Source organism: Durio zibethinus, chromosome 21 (genome assembly GCF_047325235.1).
Source record: "Durio zibethinus cultivar Kanyao isolate XHJ-2024 chromosome 21, ASM4732523v1, whole genome shotgun sequence".
Taxonomy (NCBI): domain Eukaryota; kingdom Viridiplantae; phylum Streptophyta; class Magnoliopsida; order Malvales; family Malvaceae; genus Durio; species Durio zibethinus.
This window is the reverse complement of record NC_143182.1, coordinates 11493052-11518224: the sequence shown is the minus strand read 5'-3', so window position 1 is coordinate 11518224 and position 25173 is coordinate 11493052. Positions and strand designations below refer to the sequence as shown.

Below are 25173 nucleotides of genomic sequence, written 5' to 3'. Positions count from 1 at the left end.
TATTAAGTACATATTGTTTTTGAATAAACTAGTATTAATAAAAAGGTAAAATACAAAAAGTTAGAACATTCTCTTGATTGATTATTTAAAAATAAACATTTAAAAAGAAAAAATAGATTAGCACATATATGTTATACAATAAATACAAATATTAAATATTTATTTTTTATAATTAATTTAAATGATAACAGAATAAAAAAAAATTATCATTTTAATTTCAATATTTACAAGAATTAATTCTTTTTCAATAAGTTAGTATTAATAAAAAGGTAAAATATGAGAAGTTAGCATATTACTTTAATATAATACAAAAAAAATCATATTAATTTAATTTTTACATAGTGTAGGTCGGGTGACCCGAGTTTTGACCCGATATCCATCGTATGAGCAAAAATTTTCAAAATTATAGAAAAAGATTTTAGAGGTTCCTCCTCTTGAAATTTGGCGCCTTTCATTTCTCCGAAGAAGCAACCAAGGGAAAGACACTTCTCCAATCACACCACCCACCGCCGCCACCTCCAAGAGGAATCTGCTGCAAAGCGAATTCTGAGAGGAGGAAAAACATGGCATTTCTCCACTACCAAAATCCGTCTCGGAAGAGGCCTTCCTGTTCCTTTGTTCCTCCATTTCCTGCGCCCAAAATCCCCAAATCTCAAAACGACGGCGTTGCTGTTGATGATGTTGAAAAGATGGTTTCAGTCTTAGCTGAGGGTGGTTGTACCTTGGTAAACCCCTTAGGCCCACCCTCCCTTCCTGTCGATCCCTACAAGCTACGCCGCCACCTCTCCCGTCTCCTTTCTTCTTCTTCTGACGATCGCTCCCTTTTTCTCTCTGGTTTCTCTTCTTACATTCAATCTCCCTCCAATCTTCGCAGGTCTGTTTACTCTTTTCCTATTTCTTCTAACTTCTAAAATTTTGGTTTTTAATTTCCCCTAGCTATGCATAATTATTCCTACAAATTGAATGCTTTCAGGGTTCTCATATCTTCGAATGGAAGTAGTTTGGCTCCCACTAGAAGTGAAAGCTTAGTCCGCCATCTCTTGCTGGTTGCACCAATCCAATTAGACATTCAGATTATGCTCCTTGAGAAACTTCCGGAATATTTTGACGTAGTTTCTGGAGATTCGCAAACATCATTGTCCCTTGAAGATGATGTTGCTAGGCTTATCATTAATCAATTTCGATGGCTTGATTTTATTGTTGATCCTGCTTCCTTCACCGATAAGCTAATGCAAGTCCTTTCCATTTGCCCTTTACACTTGAAAAAAGAGATAATTGGATCGTTGCCGGAAATCATTGGTGATCAAAATAACAAGACTCTGGTTGATTCCCTTGAACAAATGCTCCACGAGGACCCATCCATAATTGTTCCTGTGCTCGACTCTTTTTCAAACCTAAATTTGGATGATGAGCTGCAAGAACAGGTCTATCATTTTCTCTTTAATTTTTCGTTTACTTTTGAATTTTTTGTTTTAATTTTGTTAATTTTTCTATGAATATAAAGACATTTGTAAGTCGTAAAAAACTTGCGATTTAGTTTTAGCAAAGCTTAATGCGTTGACAATTTCTGCTCTTCAACGAAAAAAAATGATAAATCCGAGATTCAATACTTTGTCTTCGTTTCACAATAATACAGCTATGTAATGCAGTACAAAGTAATTGGTGGTTAAGGGTCTTGGGTTCAAAATTACAGCTGAAGTAGCATACAGGATTGGGAGTGACTACCAAATTTTAGAATTCAGTTTTTCTTTTATCAGTTGCAAATAGGTTAGAAACTTGGTTTGAGGCTGTTTGGTTGCAGAGAGTGAGGTAATTATGAGTGCAGTGATGGTGGATTTGTAGCTTTGCTTTAAGTTGAATTAAGGAAAACTAGCACGAAGGCTGTTGGATTTGGTAATTTAGGTTTCTAAGGAGGAGGGATAAAACCTAGTCGATTCCCCTTCGTGTTCTCTAGGCACTCAGAGCTATAAAAGGGGCTCAACTTCGCAAGAATTCACTTCAGTATTTGATAAAGAAACCTTATTGTGTCTGCTGGAGGAGATCAGACTATACATAGACCAACTTTGGGTTGCAAGAACATAAAACAACATAGAATGAGTTGACCATGCATAATATTGCTACACCAACATGAGGCCCCTGAAATTTCCAATTCACTTATTTCTAGGAAGGCCTGAATTTACAGGAATACAGGTGACCCATCAAACCCATCAAAATTAAGAAAACATAAAGTGAACCATCCACAAACAACATTAAACCTTGATCTGCATAGGAGTCTCAAATTATAATTTGGCCATTGTAATCAGCTTTCCTTACCTTTCATGCACTTTTATTTGATCCTTCCAGTATTTTCATCAGATGCCATTTTTTTTGGTATTTCTATTCGTTGATTTCAAAATCTTGTGGCATGAGCACAACTGAATATTCTCTAACAAATATATAAAATTTTCCTTTTGGGCTGGCTTTTCCCTTCATGATAGGTAAGACTTGACTCAAGCCTTCTTCTTTTCATCATTCCAAGATATTTTCAGCAACCAATCAAAATCTTAAGATGCCATGTTTCTTTTTGCATGTATATCTAATTTTAATTCTGTTTCTTTGCATTGAAGGTCATAACCATCGCACTGTCATGCATTAGAACAATTGATGCAGAGCACATGCCATGTTTGCTTAGATTTTTACTACTCTCTGCTACACAAGTAAATGTTCGAAGAATAATCTCACAGATACGTGAGCATTTAAAGTTTGTCAGGATGTCAAATACTCGCACAATGCAGAATAATAAACTCAAAGGGAAGTTACTTGTTGACAACACAGAGGCATCTATTCTTGATGCTTTGAGATCTAGTCTTCAATTCAAGAGTGTAAGTCATTTATCCTCTTTCTTATTTGACGATACATGTTTTGGTTTAATACATTCTTTTGTATCTACCCATTATCAATAGATACTCTGTCAGGAGATTTTGAAGGAATTGAATGGCCTTGAGAAACCTCGAGATCACAAAGTGATCGACATATGGCTGCTTTTGATATTGTACACAAATGGTGAGTCCATGCGAAAAAGCATTGAGAAGGTATTTAAGAAGAAAATTATTGAAGGTTGCATTCAGGAAGTTATGCTTGATGAGTGCATTTGTGGGAACAAGGAACTCGCACAGGTATATGTTGCTATTCTTTGGCATGATGATCCTTTCCATTTTGCTGAATATATTCCACAAACTCATTTTGACTTTTTCCTTGTTTTTTGTTAGGAATATTTCCTGTCCTTCCTTTCTTTATCTGAGTATCTATTGGCATGCAAAGAACAAAAGGCAAGGGATTTTGGCATTTACATGTATACTTTTCTTTTTGAAGAGTTTGCTGATACTTATTCAAGACAGGAAGTAAGCATCAATATTTATTCTCTATCTGGTGACTAAGTACATTTGCTCCAAGAGATTTTCATGTGGCTTTATGCAGGTTCTTGGTGCACTCGTTACTCATGTGGGCTCTGGTGTTAGTTTTGAAATTAGTTCTGCTTTGGAGATTATGGCTTCACTTGCCACAAAACATGCAATGGAATTGATTCCACTTTCTTCTCATATAAATGGTAGGTAATATCTTGCATGCAGATTTTCTTTCTCTTTTGTTTCTATTGTGTTCTTCATTAATTCAATGTACTTTTCAGGAATCCTGGACTACTTGGAGGGATTGACTGTTGAAAATCTTTATAAGGTTTACTGCTGCTCATTATATTTCTGCACTTCTAAGCTTTATAAGGACAACGTTGTATGTGCCTGTTTCACTAGCATTCACTCAATGCAGGTTTATGAGGTTTTCAGCCATATGGCAATGCTAGCTCACTCTAGTGCTGACTGTTTTGGCTCTTCCATTGCAAATGAACTTTTGATAATTGTTCGAAAGCAGGTATCTTGAGCCAACATGGCTCTTTATAATAGAGTGTTTTGAACGTTGACTTGTTGTGCAATTTTTAGGTGGTATCTCTCAATTTTCTGTACTGTAGATTTGATTAGAGGAACTTAGCAACAGAAGTTATTTTGACCAGCATCACCCTTCAATTGGGCAGGTCATCCATCCGGATCTGAAGTACAAAAAGATGGGCCTAATTGGGGTCTTGAAAATAGTTTCATGTGTTAGGGATGAAAGTAATTTCACATTATCAACACCATTTCAGGTAGGACCTGGTATCAACGTAGCCCATAATCTGTGACCCTTGGTAATTATATTGTTATTTAGTTGTTGATCTTACTTGGAAATTCCAGCATATTATATTTAACTGTACATACTGCATGTGGCATGTGTGTGATCTTGATGGTAAATTGCTGTTGTTTCTGTCATTTATTATGTCTATTGTAGTAAACTAGATAAATTTCATCCATAAATCCTGAAGACTGTTGAGAAGCGAAACAAAAGCTGCTGAAAATTGTGAAATACTTTATTTTATCTTGTGTCATCATTTACAAATAAGGAACTGCAGTAAAATTTCTTTACAGGAGTTTAATAGTTTGAATAATTGCTTTGACTGATGCATTACTGGCATTAAAACTGATGATCAGAGAGCCTACATTAGAGCTTGGGGCAATTGGATTCATTTGACCACACATATGACATAATGTAAATTGATAGTTCCACTATCACCAGTGCTACTAAATGCAGTAGCAGTCTGAATAACATAATTTTTTGATCAGTTACAAAAAACATTTTAATGGCTTAAAACATCAAAGTAACTGGACATCCTGAGTCCAGACTTATAAGATGGGAGATAAAATCGGGTACTTCATAGGTCTGATAAATGTACCTGAGACCCTACAGCTTTCATGAGCAAATAGAATAGTAGCAGAAAATTAACCTCTTTCAAAGTAATGCATCATAAGTAAAGGGATTAGAAGTTGTAGCTGGCTTGAAACAATTGAAATGCATGCCTTCCAATGTTTCGGACCACAATAAAAGCTGAGATATGGGTGAAGTTGTGGTCTCTGGATAAAGTATATAGAAAAGTCCCCATGTCTCATTTGCAACCATTTTTGAAAGGTAGCATTTTGTATCATTTTCGGGTTCATCGTGACAATTTAATCACCAAGGTGATTTTATTACTATGGTGATCTTATTACTTGTGATTTAGAATCACCTTGTTTGATTAACAATCTTTAATTCCTAGTAATTAAAGTTCACTATGTCTGATATTACTAAAAGTCAAATCTTATTTTGTTTGAAAGTGTCAAAATAACCATTTTATGGTAGTTACACTAGTTAATAATTTCATGTTATTTAAAGATAACAATTTGCAAAATATTAATAATAATTTATTTATGTCATAATGAAATAGAACTAAATTATTAAATTAACAAATATATTTATTGATAGATAAGCTAACTTTTATGATATAAATTATGTAAAAAGAATTAGAAATTAAAACTAAATCTATTAAAATTATAATAAAAGGAAAATAAAAAATTATATTTATATATAACATTAATAAAAGTTAAAAGAAAGCATGCTGTTTAATTTTGTACATTGAATATTATTTGAAAGGTGAGCAATTATAATATAAAATAATTATAATTGTGAGAGAAAATGTTTTTAATTCACACATTAATTGACTGTAGTTGAGTTTACGTATCACATCATCTTGGTCATAAAAGTTTTCCTCTTAGAATTAGATCATCCTGTTAATCACTCTCGGTGATCTAAGATCACTACCACTTATGATCACCAAGGTCTTTCCAAACGCAGTGATATAACCACCATGTGTATAGGTCACCATGATTTTTGAGGTGATCTCCCAATACTAAACACCACTTAAAGGGAGTCAACAGCTTCTCTGAGAAGCTATCTGACAATAATTGCACTAAGGCCTCCCTAGTGAACAGAACAGTTCCAACTGGTTGCATGGATCTTGGGTTCAAGAATGGTTGTGCATGCACAAGAGTTGGAGTGTCGATAAGTGTAAACTACCACTCACAATTAGGAAGAAAGTAGAATTGACACTGAATCTACCTACCTTTTGCAGATTGCATCCACTGCTGGAGCTATTTTACTGGTTAATGCTGAGTTCTTGTCCATGTTTGCTTTTTATTGTTTTCCAAATACTTACAAGTGTTGATTGTGAATTTTTTATCCTTTCTAGTGCTTCCTACTAACAGGAAAATATAGGAAAGTTCTCATCATTCTCTTTCCCTATTGAGTAGCTTAGGATGTTTGAATTTATTTATACTGTTCATTCACCATTGTGAGATCTCATATTTATTATCTTGAGAAAACAGAAATCAAATGCTGAGGAGGCTTTGGAGCTTCTTCAAACCTGCCTGGAATCTTGCAAACAGTCATGCTTGTCATTGATCTTCTTTTATGATGAACTGACTGCAATTTTGGAATGTAGAACCCTTCACCCTGTCATCATGGATTGGTGAGACAACTTCAACAATCTGTTATTACTGTTATTCAGCTTGCAAGTTGGAAACATTTAGGAAGATGATAAAATTACTTAATTATTGCATGTAAGAAAGTTGCTTATGTTTTGCAGGATTGGCAACCATGTAGGAGAATTTGAATCTATATTTCTGTCCGATCTTGATGGTGGGCAGTTGCCTAGCCAGACCTCTTATTGCAGTTTAGAAGGTAGGATTAATGATGCTGTCTGTGCATTCCTGAAGTTGTATGTAAAATCATGTTAGACTATAGATTATTGTTTCTACCTTTTACTTCTGTAGGCGAGCTATGGATGAACTTAGATGGTGAAATATCTCCTATTTGTCTGAACATTCTGCCATTGGCTTCTTCTTCTCAGTAATGTTCTGTTATGTTTTCCCTTGAATCAAAATGTCTATTTTCATATTCCTTAGAGATTGTGTATAGTGAACTTGGAATCTTCTCTTGCAGGTCTGCTTCTTTGCAATTTCTTCCTGCCAACTTTCATTTACTATCAGCTGTAAGTGTACGCTGCTTTAGGCATCAGAAGTATTCTAAAAGAAAGATTCTATAAAAATTAAAATCAATGACAGGTTGAGCGGTTGACAAATCAAGGATCTCTTGGTGGAATTGATGCATTACTTGGCTGTCCTTTGCTGCTTCCCTCTTCTAAGGTGAGATCAAGTGAAACACTCCTGTCAACATCATATTTTTTATGCCATTATGTGTAAGGGTTTCATGATGCTATTGCATTTAAAATTATTATCTCAGTTTAATTTTACCCTTTGCATTAGGCCCTGTTTGAGTTCAGATCCTTAACGTTTTAAACTTCTTTAGACAGTTGTGATTTATTCATAAAGTTTGCCAAAACATTGGAAAAGTTTAAAACTAATACAACGATTTATGATTTACATCTGTTTTTCGTTGACCTCTAAGTCTTTACCCTCATTGTTTTACTTGAAAGGACAATAGCTTTCTTCTCATTTCTCCTTCACTTGCTCTGCTTATTATATAAAAACCAGCAAACATGGTTATCACTTATCAGAACTGAATCGGACAACGATATGTTCAAGGCTTTGGGTTATTGCATCAATGGTTCAAGTCTTTGGTCATTTGGGTCACTTATGGGTTAAGAAAATTACTTTTAGATATTATAAATATTAAAATCAGATTTTATGTAAAAATAATGAAATATTTTAAGTAGTTTTATGAACAATTTATGAGATAAACATGATCAGAGCTTGTGGCATAGGAGTCATTTCTATTAATTGCTAAAGATTGTCAAAAGGCTTTATTTAAGTGAAAAGTTATAAGCTGTTATTCCTAATTTCTTAAACCACTTTTGTTTGTCCTTTTCCTCATATTCACCAAGCAATTAGTTTATAACTTAGAGACTGCCACCTATTTTTTCTTAGGATTCTATTGTACTATGAGGTATTAACCTTGCATGCACTTTCAGTTAGCTTGATGGATAAGCCTCATGTATGTCTATGTGCAACAATTTCTTATGCACTGAATCCATGCTAACACAACACCCTCTTTGATGTAGGTCTTGAAGTAATTGTGTTTCATATCTCTGCCATTTGTTTGGAAGCGGATGTTCTAAGGCATTTATATTTCATTGAGTTATACTTTTCTGGGTAAAAGACACTTACCCCTGAGATTTGATAAAATATACACTTTTTGCCATAAGATTTGATAAAAAAAATATACTTATTCTCTTGAGATTTGATAGAAAATTCACTTACTGTGTTAATTTGAAAAACACTCTCCTACACCTATGAAGTTTAGTGAAAAATACATTAACTCTCTTAAAGTGTTATTTACAAAAGACTTTTTTCTAACCACAACACAATGAGAATTTAATTAATTTTTGAATTATTTTTGAATTACTATCAAATTACATTCTTATTAAGTTATATTTTAATCCAAGTACATGCTATATATTTTAAACTTATCTTTAGTTCAATCATATATTAATTTTGATATAAATGTATTTTGCAATTTTTATTTAGAATAATTTAATCACCATTATTTTAAAAAAATTTAGAGCTAAAGAAATTATTTAAAACAAAAAAAGAAATGAAAAAATGATGGTAAAAGAAAGAAAAAAAAAACAAGGGTATTTTTAATATTTAAAGTAAAATTTCAGCAAATGTTAGTTTGATTAATGTAATCTCAACATTAGTTACTTTTTCAAGAGAAACAAAACATATTTTTCAAACTAATAGGGATAACTTTAGTTTCAATAAAATCTAATGGATGATTATTATATTTTCCTTTTTTCTTCTCCTTTCTTTCCTTCTTTTTTTTTCTTTAATAAATTTTTATATCAGTAAAACTTTTTTTTTAAATATTGGTAATTAATTTATTTAAATAAAAATAATTTAATAAATTCATCTTAAATTTAATATATATTATTAAATTAAAAATAACTTTAAAATATTTAATACTTACTTGAATTAGAATTAATTTAATTAGAAATTAATTTGATAGTGATAAATGATAATTTTAAAACAAATTAACTTCTCATTGTTTGGTACTTAAAAAAAGTCTTGAGTAAAAAAAATGAAAAAATTAACTTAGTAAATAACATTTTAAGGGGGTTAGTGTATTTTTTACCAAATCTAAGGGGGCAAGAAGGTATTTTTCAAATTAAAGAAAGTAAGTGTATTTTTTATCAAACCTCATGGGTAAGTATACTTTTTTCTACTTTTTTCATGACATCCTGGAAAAATAGAAAAGATAGTAGACAGGTCCAATACCTCAAAAGATTGTACTTTCTTTAAGCTAGCATACCTTGGCTTCCACCAAAATCTTAATTTTCCCCTTTTTCATGTACATTCAAGTCTTTTAAATATATATATATATATATATATATATATATATATATATCCCTCTATTTGCATCTAGATTCTATAACTTGTTTCAATTATTTTAACTTAATTTTTGTTTTCTTAGAGCAAGATTAGGGACAATTAAGGTTGCCGATAACATATGCCTCACACACTTAGTTAGACTAAAGCTTATAAAAATGTACAGAAACACATTGAAAATGTTATCAATGAAAAAAAAGGTAAAAATTGTGAAGTTCTTTTTTCTGTATCTTAAAGTACTTACAATTTTGTTTGATCTATCTTAGCTCTATGTTTTTATTTTATTGTTCATAATGTTCCATAGGACATTTTGCTGACATGGATTTTGTTTCTGCAATTCCAGTACTTCTCAGAAGCTGAATGGCAGTCTCTGACAGGAAAGCAGAAACAGATTATTTGTCTCTCTCTTTATTATGCATTAAACTGGATAAGGGAACTGGTAAATGGTTTACTCTCGAAATTTTATTTTTAGTTACCTGATTGTCAAACATATAAGTAGGTTTGTAAGTCTTCGCTGCTACAGCTTAATGCCTTCTGCACACAAGTAGCTGGAAGATTTGAATACACAAGTCAGTCGACAAAAGAGGACATAATGTTGAAGCTATTAAAGCGATTGAGGAACCTTGTGTAAGTCCTTACATCTTCAATCCTTGACAGTTTGTCCATTATCCTTAAATCAGATTAAAATATTGTGGATAGACCAAGGGAAATTATGCCCTCAAGTTTCATATTGAATATGCATTTCACTTGGATAAAAAAATCACATTGGACATAAGGTAGACTAAAAAAAATCATATGCTTATATCAGGGGAAAAAGGAGAGATGTTGGGCCTCACTTGTGACAAGGCTTCTATAAGGAAGAATTTAATTCTCCCAACTTAGCAATCCCCCTTCACAATAGGAAAGGGTGAGGTTGGCTTAAGCAAGTTTTTCAGTTGGGTGTCTCATTTAGGTTTGCTTTCCTTGCTTGAGTGCTAGCAAACATGACAACTTTTTAGCAGTGGTTTTTTTCTCCTCATGCATAGAATTGAGGATTTGAGAACAATCATGAGTGAAATTGGTGTGTAATGACACTACGAAGTTTTAATTATTCTCCCAATTAAATAGTGCAATTCAGATTTTATCGTGACATACAACAGTTTATGGGAATCTAATTATATTGAGATTCTTGGTAGCCTCATTGATTATTATGAATTACATCTATGTTAGGTTTATCTTTTGGAGTGTCACATATCATGAATTAATCCTATATACTGATAGTAAGAACCTGTTGGTTGTTGATGCAGATTTCTGGAAAGCTTGTTAAATCATTCCATCAGAATGTGTCCTGTAGCGCTACCTCAGCTCCATCTTCAAATGGAGCATTGTGGATCAACACTCATAAACCAACCAAGCCACATGGGGACTATAGAAAAGAAGAATGAGCCGAAGATGACACATGAATGCACATATCCAAACAAGAGGAAGCATAAAAAGATTTCAAATACCTCAACAACAGGTACAGATGGAAAACTGTGCCAGCCAACATTGTTGGACGTGTTGAGAAAAGCAGGAGCAGTGACAAGCCAAGAGATACCAAATGAGGTTTCTTCAAAGGAGAGGACCTCGGTATCTGTGGATCACCATTCCCACGTCTCTAATGAGTCAGTGCTTATAGAAGTTTCTCCAGTTTCCCAAGCTATGGAATCACAAAAATTTAGATTCAGGCCTCTTCTATTGGAGTGCTTTTCCATTTTGATTTTTTCAAAGGTGTGTCTCCTCACAGTTTAATCCTCAACTATATTATATGATTCCTTTCAATTTTGTATTTCATGTCGCAATCGAATGAGCTTTCCATATTCATTTGTTGTACGTTATTTACATGTTCTTGGGACCCAGTAAAGATGATAAGTCTGAACTTCTCATGGTCTCAGTTCCTGTCTCCACTTAATTTTCAAGTGCCCTTAAAATAATTTGCTTATTAGAGTCCTTTATCATGTCCATTTAACTTATTGATGTGAAAGGTAATTTCATTAATTGCCTAACAATCAATAAAATTTCCTCCAAGTTTAAAATTTTTTCATATCATTGCCCATTGGCTCATTATTCATTTTAAGAAAACTGATGTGGAATAAAACCACTTAGCAGTCCTTGCTACATAGAGGAACAATACAAACAATCGAAACAAGCAAGCCTATCATTTGGAATAGGAAAACAGAGCACGGGTAAGATAAAAAATAGGTAAACAGGGCAAGAAACAACCAAGAGAGGAGGGAGGGAGGGGGAGAGAGAGAGAGAGTAACATCACTTAATACTTCTCATTGGTAGGTGCAATATGAAGAAATTTGGTTAGTATCATCTTTGATAAAATGTCTTCAATTTATATAGAAGACAGTGATGATTTAATATCTGATTAATTATTCATGCTAAATGCTTTATCTTCCTTTTTCTTGTTCATTTGGTAGGATTGGGTTAATGCATCAAAGTATCAAACAGCTACCATTTGTTGTTTTACTCCCAGCTATTGTCAATACTTCCATCTTCAGATTAAACTTGAACCTGTTAGCATTAATGAATGTATATTGAAAAACTGCTTATATGAATTATACAAGAATCTTAGGTTTATATACAACTAACTAGGGGTTAAACTAGGAAACTAAATCTTCCTTAATTCTAGGGATACAAATACTTAATTCTAGAGATACAAATATAAATATACAGATTACAAGATTACAACCAGCTGTAAATAAGTGTTTTCCCACACTCCCCCTCAAGCTGGTGAATAGGTGTTTTCCATTCCCAGCTTGGAAATAATTCCTTGAAATGTTGCACTGCTGAGACCTTTAGTCAACACATCTGCAAGTTGACCCTTGGTTGATACATAAGGTGTACAAATCAACCCACTGTCTAGTTTCTCCTTTATGAAATGCCGGTCTACTTCAATGTGTTTTGTTCTGTCATGTTGTACAGGATTGTGTGCAATGCTTATTGCAGACTTGTTATCACAGTAGAGTCTCATTGGTCCATCCCACTTGATCTTCAAGTCTTCTAAGATAATCTTTAACCATAGTAGTTCACAAATCCCTTGAGCCATTGCTCTGAACTCTGCTTCAGCACTTGATCTTGTCACCACATTCTGTTTTTTACTCCTCCAAGTCACAAGATTACCACCTAAGAAAGTACAGTAGCCTGAGGTGGATCTTCTATCAGTTACTGAACCTGCATAATCAGCATCTGTATATGCTTCTAGAATTAACCCCGAATTTCTTTTGAATAAGATACCTCTCCCAGGATTGGCCTTCAAATAGTGCAATATACGGTAGACAGCTTGTAGGTGCACTTCTTTAGGACTATGCATAAATTGACTTACCACATTCACAGCATATGCTATATCAGGTCTAGTATGTGAGAGATAAATGAGTCTTCCAACTAATCTTTGGTACATCTCTCTATTTACAGCAGCATTTTCATTAGCTTCTCCAATTTTATGATTAGGATCCATAGGGGTATTTGCAGGTTTACATGCAAGCTTTCCAGTTTCCTTCAAAAGATCCATCACATATTTCTGTTGTGAGATAAAAATATCATGCCGTGAGTGAGCTACTTCAATTCCTAGGAAGTACTTCAATCTCCCTAGCTCTTTTATCTCAAATTCTCTAGCCAAACACTGTTTTAGAGATTCTCTCTCTTTTTCATTATCTCCAGTTACAATTATATCATCAACATACACTAATAAAACTGTGACTTTCCCTGAATCAGAGTGCTTGATAAACAATGTGTGATCTCCTTGACTCTGTTTATATCCCATTGCTAGCATCACTTTGGCAAATCTCCCGAACCAAGCTCTAGGAGACTGTTTAAGGCCATATAAAGCCTTTTTTAGCCTGCATACTTTGTTTACTTCTAGATGACCTCCAAATCCCGGTGGAACCTTCATATATATTTCTTCTTCCAAATCACCATGTAGAAAAGCATTCTTTACATCAAATTGTTGAAGCTGCCAATTGTAATTTGCAGCCAATGATAACAAAATCCTAACTGTATTCATCTTGGCAACTGGAGCAAAGGTTTCCTGGTAATCCACTCCATAGGTTTGAGTGTAGCCCTTAGCCACTAACCTGGCTTTATACCTTTCAACAGTACCATCTGCCTTGTATTTTACGGTGAAAACCCATTTACACCCCACTGAATTTTTTCCTTTAGGCAACTCTACCAGTTCTCATGTCTGATTTTTCTCTAAGGCCTCCATTTCTATTTTCATGGCTTGCCTCCATTTCTCATTGGATAATGCCTCGGATAATGTAGTTGGAACAGAAATAGTGTTTAGGCTCACAAGAAAATTTTTGTGGGATGGTGAGAATTTTTCAAATGACACAAAATTAGATATTGGGTATAGTTGATGCTTGGTACATTCTCTGGTTCCTTTCCTAATGGCAATAGGCAAATCATAATCACTAGTTATAGTTTTAGGAGATTCATGCTCATTTTGAGAAACAGAGTCAAAAACTGTAGTTACCTCATTTCCAGAGTTAGGATCAGGTTCTTGGACTGGCACTGGTTCAGGATCTGGAACTTTCCTTCTTGAGTACACCTGTAATTCCTTCATAGAATCAAGAACAATATTATCCTTTGTCACATCTTCTGTATTTGGAATGGGTTCAGACTCAAATTCAGTGTTTGACTTGGGCTCAGCAGAAACAGGTTTCGACTCAGAAGAATTAATTGGTGTAAATGTTGAAGAAGGGGGCAAATCAAGCAAAAAGAAGTCTTTATCCTTATCTTCCATGAATGAAGTCTCCCCCTGAAGATAAGGTTGAGTAAAAAATGGTTTATTTTCTTCAAAAGTGACATCTGCAGACACATAGAATTTTTTGGTAGGAGGATGATAGCACTTATATCCTTTTTGAGTTGAAGAATACCCCACAAAAATACACTTAATCGCTCTTGGATCCAACTTTCCCCTGTTATGACTGTGAACATGAACAAATGATGTACAACCAAATATCCTAGGTGTGAGATTGTTTGTGGTATTGAGGTTGGGATAAAATTGTGAGAGTAGTTCCATAGGAGTTTTAAATCCCAAAACTCTTGAAGGTAACCTATTTATAATGTATGTGGCAGTGAGAACAGTTTCCCCCCAATAAGATTTAGGTACATTTGCTTGAAAAAGAAAGGCTCGGGTTATGGCTAGTAAATGACTGTTTTTCCTCTCTGTCACTCCATTCTGCTGTGGAGTATTAACACAAGATGACTCATGGATAATCCCTTCTTTTTGAAAATAGGTGGATAGACTATGGTTGAAGTAGTCTCTTGCATTATCAGACCTAAATCTCTTGATTCTCACTCCAAATTGATTTTGGATCATGTTTTGGAAGCTTACAAACACACTATTCACATCTAATTTGGATTTAAGTAAAAAAACCCAAGAGACCGTAGTACAATCATCTATGAATGAAACAAACCATCTCGCACCAAAAATATTAGGAATTGTAGAGGGACCCCAAATGTCACTATGAATCAAGTAAAAAGGAGTAGAACTTCTTTTGTTACTGATTGGAAAAGACACACGTCTATGTTTTGCAAATTCACAAATATCACAATGAAAATCTTCAACATTTAATCCTTTGAACAAAGAAGGAAACATGTTTTTCAAGGTTCCAAAAGAAGGATGTCCAAGACGAAAATGATAAAGCCAAATTTTGTCTTTATTGGAAGATTTTTCAGAAAGAAATGACAAAGGTAAACTATTTTTGATACTACTTGTGCTATTTGATGTCTCAAGATAGTATAGTCCATCCTTCTCCTTAGCGAGTCCAATCATCTTCCCCGAACTCTGGTCCTGAAATTCACAATAAGAGGGATAAAAAGTTACTTTGCAATTCATATCTCTGGTAAGTTTTTGTATAGATATCAGATTAATAGATAATCCAGGAACATGAAGAACATTTTTTAGAACAAACGAGGGATTAACTTGAACATCTCCTAATCCTGCCACTGTGGTAAGTGAACCATCAGCAACAACAATTTTCTTATTACTAGGAGACAGGTTATATGTACTAAACTTTTGTGAAGAATGTGTCATGTAGTCTGTGGCTCCTGAGTCAATGACCCAAGAACTCGTAATAGGCTTAGCCGAGACATTTAATCCATGAGAACCAGAAACTTTACCTGAACTAGAAACTTTACCCAAAGAACATACCATAGTAGGCTTTTCAAGGTTTTTCAATAAGTTTCTCAGCTTTTCAATCTCTTCCCTGTTGAACTCTTCTTGTTTCTAAGACATCTGTAGTACTCTAGTGATTTTCCCAGTTAACATTTTCTCAAATTGAGTGGTAGTGATATCTTTCTTTGAAAGGGTTCGGCAATGAAGGCCTAAAAAAGTCAGCAATGAAGGCTGAAAATTTTGCTTCCCAAGAAGAGCCTAAAGCTCTGATACCATGTGGAAACTGAATGTATATTGAAAAACTGCTTATATGAATTATACAAGAATCTTAGGTTTATATACAACTAACTAGGGGTTAAACTAGGAAACTAAATCTTCCTTAATTCTAGGGATACAAATACTTAATTCTAGAGATACAAATATAAATATACAGATTACAAGATTACAACCAGCTGTAAATAAGTGTTTTCCCACAGTTAGCATTAATGAGAAAACTGCTATCACCTGATACAATTGGAGATGAATCTATGCATTACTAAAATCTTTTGTTCTTAAACATTTATTGATCAGTGGCAGTATGTCAATGTATTCCTTTCACTTGATTTATGATTCTGGGTGCAATGCTAATTTATCTCTATGTTTTTTATGGAATGTCTAAATATTCAAGCTAACTTGTTGATTTTTTTTTCCAAGTTGTCCAACTGTAATAATAAGATACAGAGTCTTCTTTTATGCACTTGTCTTCTTCAAATTAGCTAGTTATAGATCATTTGAAATGAGAAGCAGGACTTCCAAGTTTTGATTTCTATATGAATTTGAAATGTATTTTTGCCCCTGCAGTTTTGAATCTACTAATTAAGTTGTTTGCTCATTGCTAATTACCTAGCAGGCGTTGGGTTTGGCTCCTAAAATTTCAAAATGCAATTTTACTGAATGAGGCCTATTTTTCTTGTTTAGAGGTTTTATATTGTATTACACGAATGATAAGTATCATTGAATGTGTCTTTTCAGATGCAGGACCATAAATCCTGTTGCAGTGACCCTCTGGCTGAGGTACATTAATTGTTTATATAGCTCTCTTTCCTTTAAATTATACAGATAAAAATGATGAGATGATATGTGGAAAACTTGTTATTTCTGGACAGTTGCCCCTATACCTTTACCTTATCCATGACCTTCACTGCAAGCTGGATTACTTTGCTGCTCCGGGCAAACAATGCTCCACAAGAAGCTTGATTTCTGGTGCTGTTGCCAGGATGACTTTGGATGAATTCCTCAGCAAGATTAGACCACTCTTTCCAAGTCTTAAGAGAAATTTAGATAGTGCATTCTGTATTCTTAAAGAAGGTAACATGTTAGTTTTCATTTTGTCATTAAGATCATGCCTGCTATATTCTTGCAGTCTTAGAACAATATACTGTAGGTAATGGAACTTGTCAGGGACACTGGACCATTCAATCTGCCACGGCTGGCAACCCAGATATAACCAACCTTGTGCCATCAAAGTCTTCAATTTCTACTATGGTTTTTAAGGAAGTTCTTAATTGTTTCCGTAAGGTGAATACTTTTACTCTCACCTTAACCTTCAGGTGTATGTACGTGTTTGTGCAGCACTTTCCAACTTGACAAGTGATGCTTTTACGTGGGTTAATGTATGGATAGAAAATTTCTTATCTGAACAAATTGTTATATTCTACTTCCTGCTTATAGTTTTTCCTTGAACAGATGCTAAACCTTCCTGAAGTTTTAAGGAATAAATCAGTTCTTCCGGATCTCCTTAAAGCCTTTCAGCCCTATAAACCATTAGATGCTGGTGCTTCAGATGTGCAGCCTTGTCCTTCACCTGGTACAATAGAATATTCATATCTTGGTGCTTGTTCATTTGTGGAGAGTATCCTTGATGCAGGTGCAAAAATCTTGCCTTTATTGCTGTAGGTTTTTTATGATGCTTACTTATCCTTTTATTGTATCTAATTTGTATCAAATTCTACTCCTTGCAGCATGTTCTTTCTCCTTTATTCTGGCTTCAGAGGCTCTTTTTACTCTGGAATCAGTTGTTACATCAGTTCAGAAGGTCATCAATTTGGAGGGAGATGATAAAAACATACAGTCAGGGTTTAGCCAGATCCTCCCACTATTGTGTGGCAGACTTGGATCTTCCGCTCAGAAACTCTTAAAGCATAAGTGGGATAACAAAAAACTTGAGAATGGCTGGAAGAACAAAGTGAGACTGATTACATTATGTTTTGCATGTCTTAGATTTCTTGATTGCAATTTCCTACTTTAATGTACCATGTAGTTATTCATATGCATATCAAAAAACTTGCTGGTGTTTCCAGGGAGAAATAGTACAAAGGATACTGCGGAATTACTTGGAATATACTGAATCAACTTCTGATTTGCTAGATGAGCTTGCCTGCACAATTTTGCCGCAGGTATTTGAATTTGTTGAGTAACAATTGTTGCATAAGGTTAATAGGGTCATTTGGAAGTTATCCTTTATCGTTATGTTTATACATTAGAGCTCTGGCAGTTTTTCTATGTATCACCTCTGTCCAAGTAATAGAATTGCTCTTCCTTCTTAGAGAGTTAAGAACAGGATAACTTGGTATTTTTAGAGAGTTAAGAACAGTATTAAGGAAATTTTTAGAGAATTAAGGGTTATATTTGGTATTTGATTTTACACTAAGGTTTAAGGTGTAGCCTATGAGTGTTTGTTTCTACTTTTAGTTACAGATAAGACTAGTGGGTTAATTCTAATGGGTTAGTTGGTGTCACGAGTTAAAAGACACTAACTCAGTTGGTAAAATTACATAAAAAACCATCTAAGTTATAAAAATAAGCATAGATATGTACATAACCTTCGCAGTGTGAAAATTTAACTCCTATAGTTGTTTTAGTTTCACATCATTTAAAAAGAAACTACCCATTTTAATAAAAAACAACTGCAAATTTTTTGCCTACTTGACTTATTTTTTCCTTCCACCCACATAATGGCTGTCACAATTTGTATTACAGATTGTTGAGATCTAAGTTTTGAGATTGGATTCCCTCTCCCTAGTTGCTTTTCTCTCTTGTTGCTTTCTGATTTCTAACCATTATTCTTCCATTTCCTCCCTAAGTTCCTCTGTTTCTTCCCCCTTTCTCACTATTTTTTCTCTCCCTTCTGTCTCTTTTTTGTCTTTTCCTTGATCTGTATTTGTACATCTATTTAGATTTTGGTTTAAAATGACAATGCTTACTAAGTTTAAGTTAGAATGAACCGTCAGGGTCATTTGGTGTACAATTCTTATCAATTGAATCCATTTTCATTTGTATGTAGTAGCACTAAAGGGGATTTCGTTGTCAGGTTTCTTTTACAACAATAGCAGAAGATGAGGATTATGGTTTCCCAACTCTATGTTCTTCAACATTCCTCTCATGGTACCGTGTGCTGGTAAGACATCCTCTGTTTTCCAAGTTCTTTTCAATGAGTATTATTGTTTCCCATTAAATATGTTGATTGAGGCCTGCCCTTTTTGCAGTTTGAAGTGAACCTCACAGTTCTTGACAAATTGGTAAGCAGTAAATTTTGCTGCTTTGTTTCCATTGATCACAAATGAGGTAGCAAAATACTAGTAAAAGGTGTTGCAAATCTTATCCTTTCCTCTCTTTGTAGGTTAAGGAAGTTGTTTGCTTAGAGAAGTGCCGACCTGGTTTTCAACCCGAAAATGTTCACACTCATTTGATCAAGATGCAAAAGAACGTTAATGTGGTTGTTGCACTAGTTACCATGTGCAGAACCTATGACAAGGTAACCAAATAGAACTGTGGCGTTTTCTTTGCCAATAATTCTTAGATAATAAATATGTATATTATATTTGCAGCCTTGAACCTACCCCACCACTAGGGTAAATTAGTCAAGTTTCCATTTCTATACATGAATGGCCTTCATTTCAGATTAAATTTTATGGCATTTTCCCTTAGTTTTTCATATGTTTTTGGCCTTCTTAAGTTCATTCACTTACTTTTATAACAAGTTTTAGGAATTCTTTTGAGAAGTGAGTCATTTGATTCGATGAGAAGAGAACACCGAGATCATGAAATCCCTCTCCTTTACCTTATGTCCATAGTCCATACCCATTTGGCATGCATAGTTCCATGGATTTAATACATTAGTGAAATTGTAGAGCCCATAGAACAGCATAGTTTTCTTTGCCAACAATTCTTAGGTAATAAATACGTATATTATTTTTGCTGCATTGTACCTCTTGCACCACTAGGGTAAATTTATCAAGTCTCTGATTTCTATACACGACTCTCCTTTGTTCAGATTAGATTTTATGGCATTTTCCCTTAGCTTTTCTTCTGTTTTTGGCCTTCTTAATTTCATTCACTTGTATAACTAGTTCTTTAGGAACCGTTTTGAGAGTGGATCATATTACTGCAGGAGGAGAGAACACCAGGATCATGAAATCCCTCTCCTTTATCTCATGTCCATAGTCCATAACCTTTCAGCATGCATAGCTCCGTGGTTTTAATAGATTAGTTAAACCTTAGAGCCCATAGAACTGTGGAGTTTGTTTGCCAAAAATTCTTAGATAATAAATGTGTATATTATATTTTGTAGCCTTGAACCTATCCCACCACTAGGGTAAATTAGTCAACTCTCCGATTTCCATACACAAATTGCCTTCATTTCAGATTAGATTTTATGGCATTTTATCTTAGCTTTACATCTGTTTTTGGCCTTTTTAATTTCATTCACTTTTATAACAAGTTTTCTAGGAATTCTTTTGAGAGAGTGAATCATATGATTGGATGAGAGAACACCAGGATCATGAAATCCCTCTCCTTTACCTTATGTCCATAGTCCATACCCTCTTATCATGCCTAGTTCTATGGATTTAATCCATTAGTGAAACTGTAAGGCCCTTGTACTTTTTCATGACTACATTGTTATATAAGGTGAAAGTTCCTTTGATTAGTTTGCTAGAATTTTTAAGCAGAATGATGGCTTCCCTTTGTTGTTTTTTGGAATCTAATCTTTCTTCTGAAAAAAAGGAAGATAAATAGAAGAAACTATGACACTTTAACATTACTTTTCTCCAAATGAGGCCTGTCCTGCTGCAGTAAGTTGGCTGTTGAATGATTCTGCTGCATTATTTTGTACTATTGTGCCAAGGACGCTTCCTCATATGTTGCTAACAGCCTAAACCCTGCCTGCAGCTCAAGGTTTAGGAAAGTTGGAAACAACTAGGTTTTGATTGAGAGTAAAAGCTAAATGATAGCTTATCCTAAATTGGAAGTATATTTGGTGGATAATCAATAGAGGAACCTTTTGCTCATTACGAAGATTTCTTGCTGACATACCCAAGTAGTTAGTACCACTTTATTGTCCAAATGCTTCAGGCAGCAATCTTGTTGACATGTTAAGATGATGGCACAGGTCACCCTGCATGCAATGGCTGTCAAGTATGGTGGGAAATTCATTGATTCCTTCCTTAAAGGTATTTATATCTTAGAAATACTATATGATCGTTCATTGTAGTCTATTAAGAGCACTCACATCCTGGAATTTTGCAGTTTTTGATTTCTTGCAGGTTCACTTCCAAATGCATAACGAAGTCATACTTCTACTGGTAAGATCAGATGCACAAAATTTTTTCTGACCTGCTTGGTCCAGGTTGAAGTTTGCAAGAAGAGGCCTTATTGCTTATTTGTTGCGTCAGGTAAAAGAACTTCAGAAGGCTACAAGAACAATTCAGACCCTATGTTCTGAAGCAAAGGTGAGCCTTGCTCTTCCAATCCATTTTGAGGCTTAGTTAGAACTTTGCAATGATAGCGGATTATATTGAATTTGTCTTTTATATTTGAAGGGCTTGAAACAAACAGCCATTACAGGCAAAATCCCTGCTACCAAAAGATCTTTGGAACGCTTTTTGTTTCGTGTCAAGGCTCTTCTCCATGCAACCTCTAATGGGTGCACTTTCTGGATGGGTATGTAGCACATTCAATTATTTTTACCTTTTTATTTTCTCTCTTTTTGGGGGTACAATACTAGATTCTTCATGTTTGGAACACAATAGTTAGGCTTTACTGATATTTTCACTCTTCTTTCTGGATAAAGGGTATATTCATTTAAACCACTAAAAATATTTAAATTTTGTTTATGCTTCACTGATATTTTCACTCTTCTTTCTGGATAAGGCGTATATTAATTTAAACCACTATAAAAATATTTAAAATTTGTTATTATGATTAAGGTATTTTAAAACCATTAGGTTCAAATAAATAAGTAACCTTTGCTCTAATACAAGTTTAAACTTCCATGTCAATTGTGAAATTTTAACTGGTCTAGCTCCTGAATCCAAATTGAAGAAAGGGTTCACATTACCAAATTCTGGCAAAATTCTTACCTAGTGCTTGAAAATAGATGATGTATTCTTTCATCAATTTGAAGATAATTTTTTGAAAACTATGATATTTATGGCTAAACCGGTGAGATTTTACAAAATTCTTTGATGGTTTTGACTTTTGAAAAACTAGATTCCCGAAATTTAGATCTAAATTTTTCCAGAACAAAGAAAAGCATCTCGATTCAGTTTAAAATGTGCACTACCTGTTCATACTTCTTTTCTATCCTTTAAATTTCTTATTTGTCCTCATTGAAGTCAAAACTGGCAATGATGCCAAAGGAACATCTTGTTTTAATCCTCATTGAAGATAGGATGGCTAATCCTCCTAGTATAGGATGAGTCAATCCCATTGAAATGGTAGGTTTTTGTTAATCCTCTGGGATAGGTTTTGTATTTTGGAAGTTAGATACTCGTATTCTTATATTTACTCTTTATCCCTCCAAGTGTGTATTTAATACAACTGTACAGTGAAAGCTAATTTTGACCGACATAATTGGATCATCTTGTTGTACACTGGATATTGCACGCATTAATCATAGCATAGGATAAAAATTATCCTACAATACTCTGAATCAAGCACACGAAATATAGGATAAGATAACATCATCTAATTCTATCCTCTCAATAATCTAATCCTTGCCTCTCTCTCGGTCTTGTGTACCAAAGACACCCTAAATGTCTGGATTTCTCTCCAACTTCCAATATATACCCTCCATCTCTTACCTTTACAGGGAAAGCTAATTTTGACCTGGATCATCCTGTTGTACACTCAATGTTTCACACACTAAACGTAGGATAAGATAAAAATTATCCTATCATACTCTCAATCATGCACACAACAAACAGAGAATAAGATAACATCATCTAACTCTATCCTCCTCATTTCCTAGTCCTTTCCTCCCTCGTCTTGTGAACCAAATATACCCAAAATGCCTGGATTTCTTTCCAACTTCTAATATACCCTCTCTCTTATATTTACAGGTAATCTAAAACACAAGGATCTCAGAGGTCAGGTGGTCAGCTCCCAGGCATATGTAGATGATCGAAATGACAGCATTGATGAAGATCCAGAAGGAGCTGTTGATGTGGATCCACTAGTTATTGTTGCCACTGCCAGTGAAAACAGTGACAGAGAATGAAAAGTTCTGTACCTATTGAAAACTTGACTTTTGAATGAGGTGGGTTTTAATTACTTTTGTTGTCATGAATTTATTATGTACTCATCTTCTGCAAGTCCATTACAAATTAGTACCAGTTCTATGAATCATAGTTGCATTTGCTTTCCATTGCCAACCTACATATATAACAAACAGTTAGTGGCAGGTTGATGAACGAAAAGACTAATATATATCCAGTAGCAAGTGATAACATGCTTGCTGCTTCTGTTTCATATGCAGTATACTCTAGGAATAAGATCAAAGGCTGAAACAGGCACCAACTAAGGGCTATGCTACATTCTCAGCGCCTTCATTGTCATAGTCAATGGGTTCATATCTGGGAATGAACGATCAATGTTGGTTCCTACTAGGTCATAGCAATCAGTTGATATCTCAAGCTTCTTCCAAAAGGGCTTAACTTTGGCCTGGTAACTTCCATTGAAAAATATCTAGATTATCATTTGTAAATATGGACACCATGAATCAGACTGTTCCTAGTAGAATACTTGGATATTGTATTAACTTTTTGCTGTACCTGGCTATCAAAATTTGAATTCTGATCATTGAAAAAATTAAGCACTCTTACTAACAGATCGCACCGTTGTTGGCAATATTGTATTAACTTCAATTAAAGCCCCAATACTTGAAAATTCCTGTGTTGGTTGATCTGGTTGATTACACCCTTAAGCATCTCCTTACTTCTACAAAGCCCATGTGTTGTACAAACTCTAGCGCCTTGACTGCAGCAATACGCTTCCTTATGCTTCCTCATCCCTGGCCACCACTCCCAATGCCACCGAGCAGCTCACATTCTGGGAGAACTCCATCAAAATTGATCTTGACTAAACCTCATTAAGCCTGTTTTACAAGCTTTAATTTAATTGTAATATATTAAATTACTAGATTGTATTTAATCAAATTAATAGGGGCAATCGATCAAGAAGATCATTTTTCTTGAAAGGTTGGGGCAATTAGGCTGCAGTAAAAAGCCTTTTGTATTACATGTTTGTATATTTCATCTTTTTTGTTCCAACAGATAAGAGCTCCATAATTTGAAGATTTTCTATTAAGGATATCAGTCTTCACTAATGATGCGATGGGAGTAGTAGAAATAAACAAATCTTGAACTAATTGCTCAACCTGTGGACGAAATATTATCAAGAGAAGATCGAACCCTCACTCCCTCTAATTTCTTTCCCCCTTTTTTTTCCCCAATTTCTTTGCTCATGTGCGATTGATGGATCATGAGGACTAGTAAATTTGATAGAAAAATAAATATTCTAGTAGATGGATTATCGAAAAGAGACCCATCATCAAGCTTTCCCCATTGTTTTTGCTTTAAGTTTTATTTTTTTTTTTGAAAAGAATATTTTTAAATGAAATTTGCTGTCCCTGATTTGCTATGTTTTTCCATAGATGAAAATTTTAATTATGAAAAACCAAAATTTAACACAGTTAATTTATGTAATTATCTTTAAAAAATGATATGTAATAAATTTAAATTTTAAATTTTAACATCAAAGAAATGAGGGCTTATTCTTCTCGCTATTAATTAAAGATTTGTTTATTTATTTGCTTCTTTTAAGTTTTCATGATGCAATACCAACCTAAAAATTAAGTATAAATTAAGAGTTAAGAAGATTAAACATATAATTACTAATAGAAACAAATAATAATAATAATAATAATAATAATAATAATGCATGTATTAATTTTTGTGACAAATTAAAGGAAACGTTATAATTTAAAGTCCTAAGCCATTCAAGTAATACAAGAGCTATATGACAAAAAAACATAATAGTTTAAATTAAAATTAGAGTAAAATATTTAAGTTTTAATCCACATCCAGCAAATTTTTATATACAATAACCATAGACAATCACGTCGAATATCCCTTACTGAACTATCTAAAAAAAACAATGATTACCAGATTTCAAGTGATCATTTGCTGCAAATTTCCCCTAAGAGAAGGAAATTCTTTTTTATGAGCGTACATGTGTCGCATAGTCCAAACTTTCTAAATTTTTTATAAAAATTAATTTGACTTTTATTTGTATGTACCTGTAATCCTCTTCATTTTTTCAGCATAATTGATTTTATCAACAATCACTTAGATGATGTATTATCATATTAACAAATTTTGTAATGCAAAAATGAAACTGATTCAAGTATCTTTCTACTTATTTTTCATTTTC

General features: G+C 33.9%; 1 protein-coding gene across 8 annotated transcripts; it reads left to right on the top strand.

The window, feature by feature from the left end:
- The first annotated feature begins 439 nt into the window (after positions 1 to 439).
- On the top strand, positions 440 to 23571 carry LOC111305626 (fanconi anemia group D2 protein). 8 transcript variants are annotated; one of them, XR_016331766.1, is made up of 32 exons: positions 440 to 874; positions 974 to 1424; positions 2607 to 2861; positions 2943 to 3155; positions 3249 to 3380; positions 3457 to 3586; positions 3665 to 3711; positions 3802 to 3903; positions 4064 to 4171; positions 6261 to 6403; positions 6521 to 6615; positions 6708 to 6783; positions 6877 to 6925; positions 6999 to 7079; positions 9625 to 9720; positions 9805 to 9908; positions 10568 to 11030; positions 16435 to 16476; positions 16569 to 16770; positions 16847 to 16980; positions 17149 to 17329; positions 17424 to 17647; positions 17763 to 17858; positions 18773 to 18859; positions 18948 to 18980; positions 19082 to 19216; positions 20852 to 20912; positions 21006 to 21044; positions 21135 to 21191; positions 21282 to 21402; positions 22803 to 22999; positions 23219 to 23571. XR_016331766.1 is itself a non-coding variant. In XM_022903327.2 (32 exons), the coding sequence occupies exons 1-31, from the start codon at positions 564 to 566 to the stop codon at positions 22958 to 22960; spliced, it is 4443 nt and encodes a 1480-aa protein (XP_022759062.2). In that variant the 5' UTR covers positions 441 to 563; the 3' UTR covers positions 22961 to 22999; positions 23219 to 23571. The 8 variants fall into 8 exon arrangements, 6 of the variants coding, with proteins under 6 accessions (XP_022759062.2, XP_089607286.1, XP_022759063.2 ...); XM_022903327.2 differs by having other exon boundaries at positions 441 to 874; positions 20989 to 21044; XM_089751160.1 differs by having other exon boundaries at positions 441 to 874; positions 20989 to 21044; positions 23180 to 23571.
- Positions 23572 to 25173: the final 1602 nt, after the last annotated feature.

Coding starts and splice junctions, on each gene's coding strand:
- LOC111305626 (XM_089751157.1), top strand. CDS start 564: ATGGCATTTCTCCACTACCAAAATCCGTCTCGGAAGAGGCCTTCCTGT. Junction 3,904..4,063: donor TGATAATTGTTCGAAAGCAG/GTATCTTGAGCC, acceptor TCAATTGGGCAG/GTCATCCATCCGGATCTGAA. Junction 9,721..9,804: donor TAAACTGGATAAGGGAACTG/GTAAATGGTTTA, acceptor TCGCTGCTACAG/CTTAATGCCTTCTGCACACA.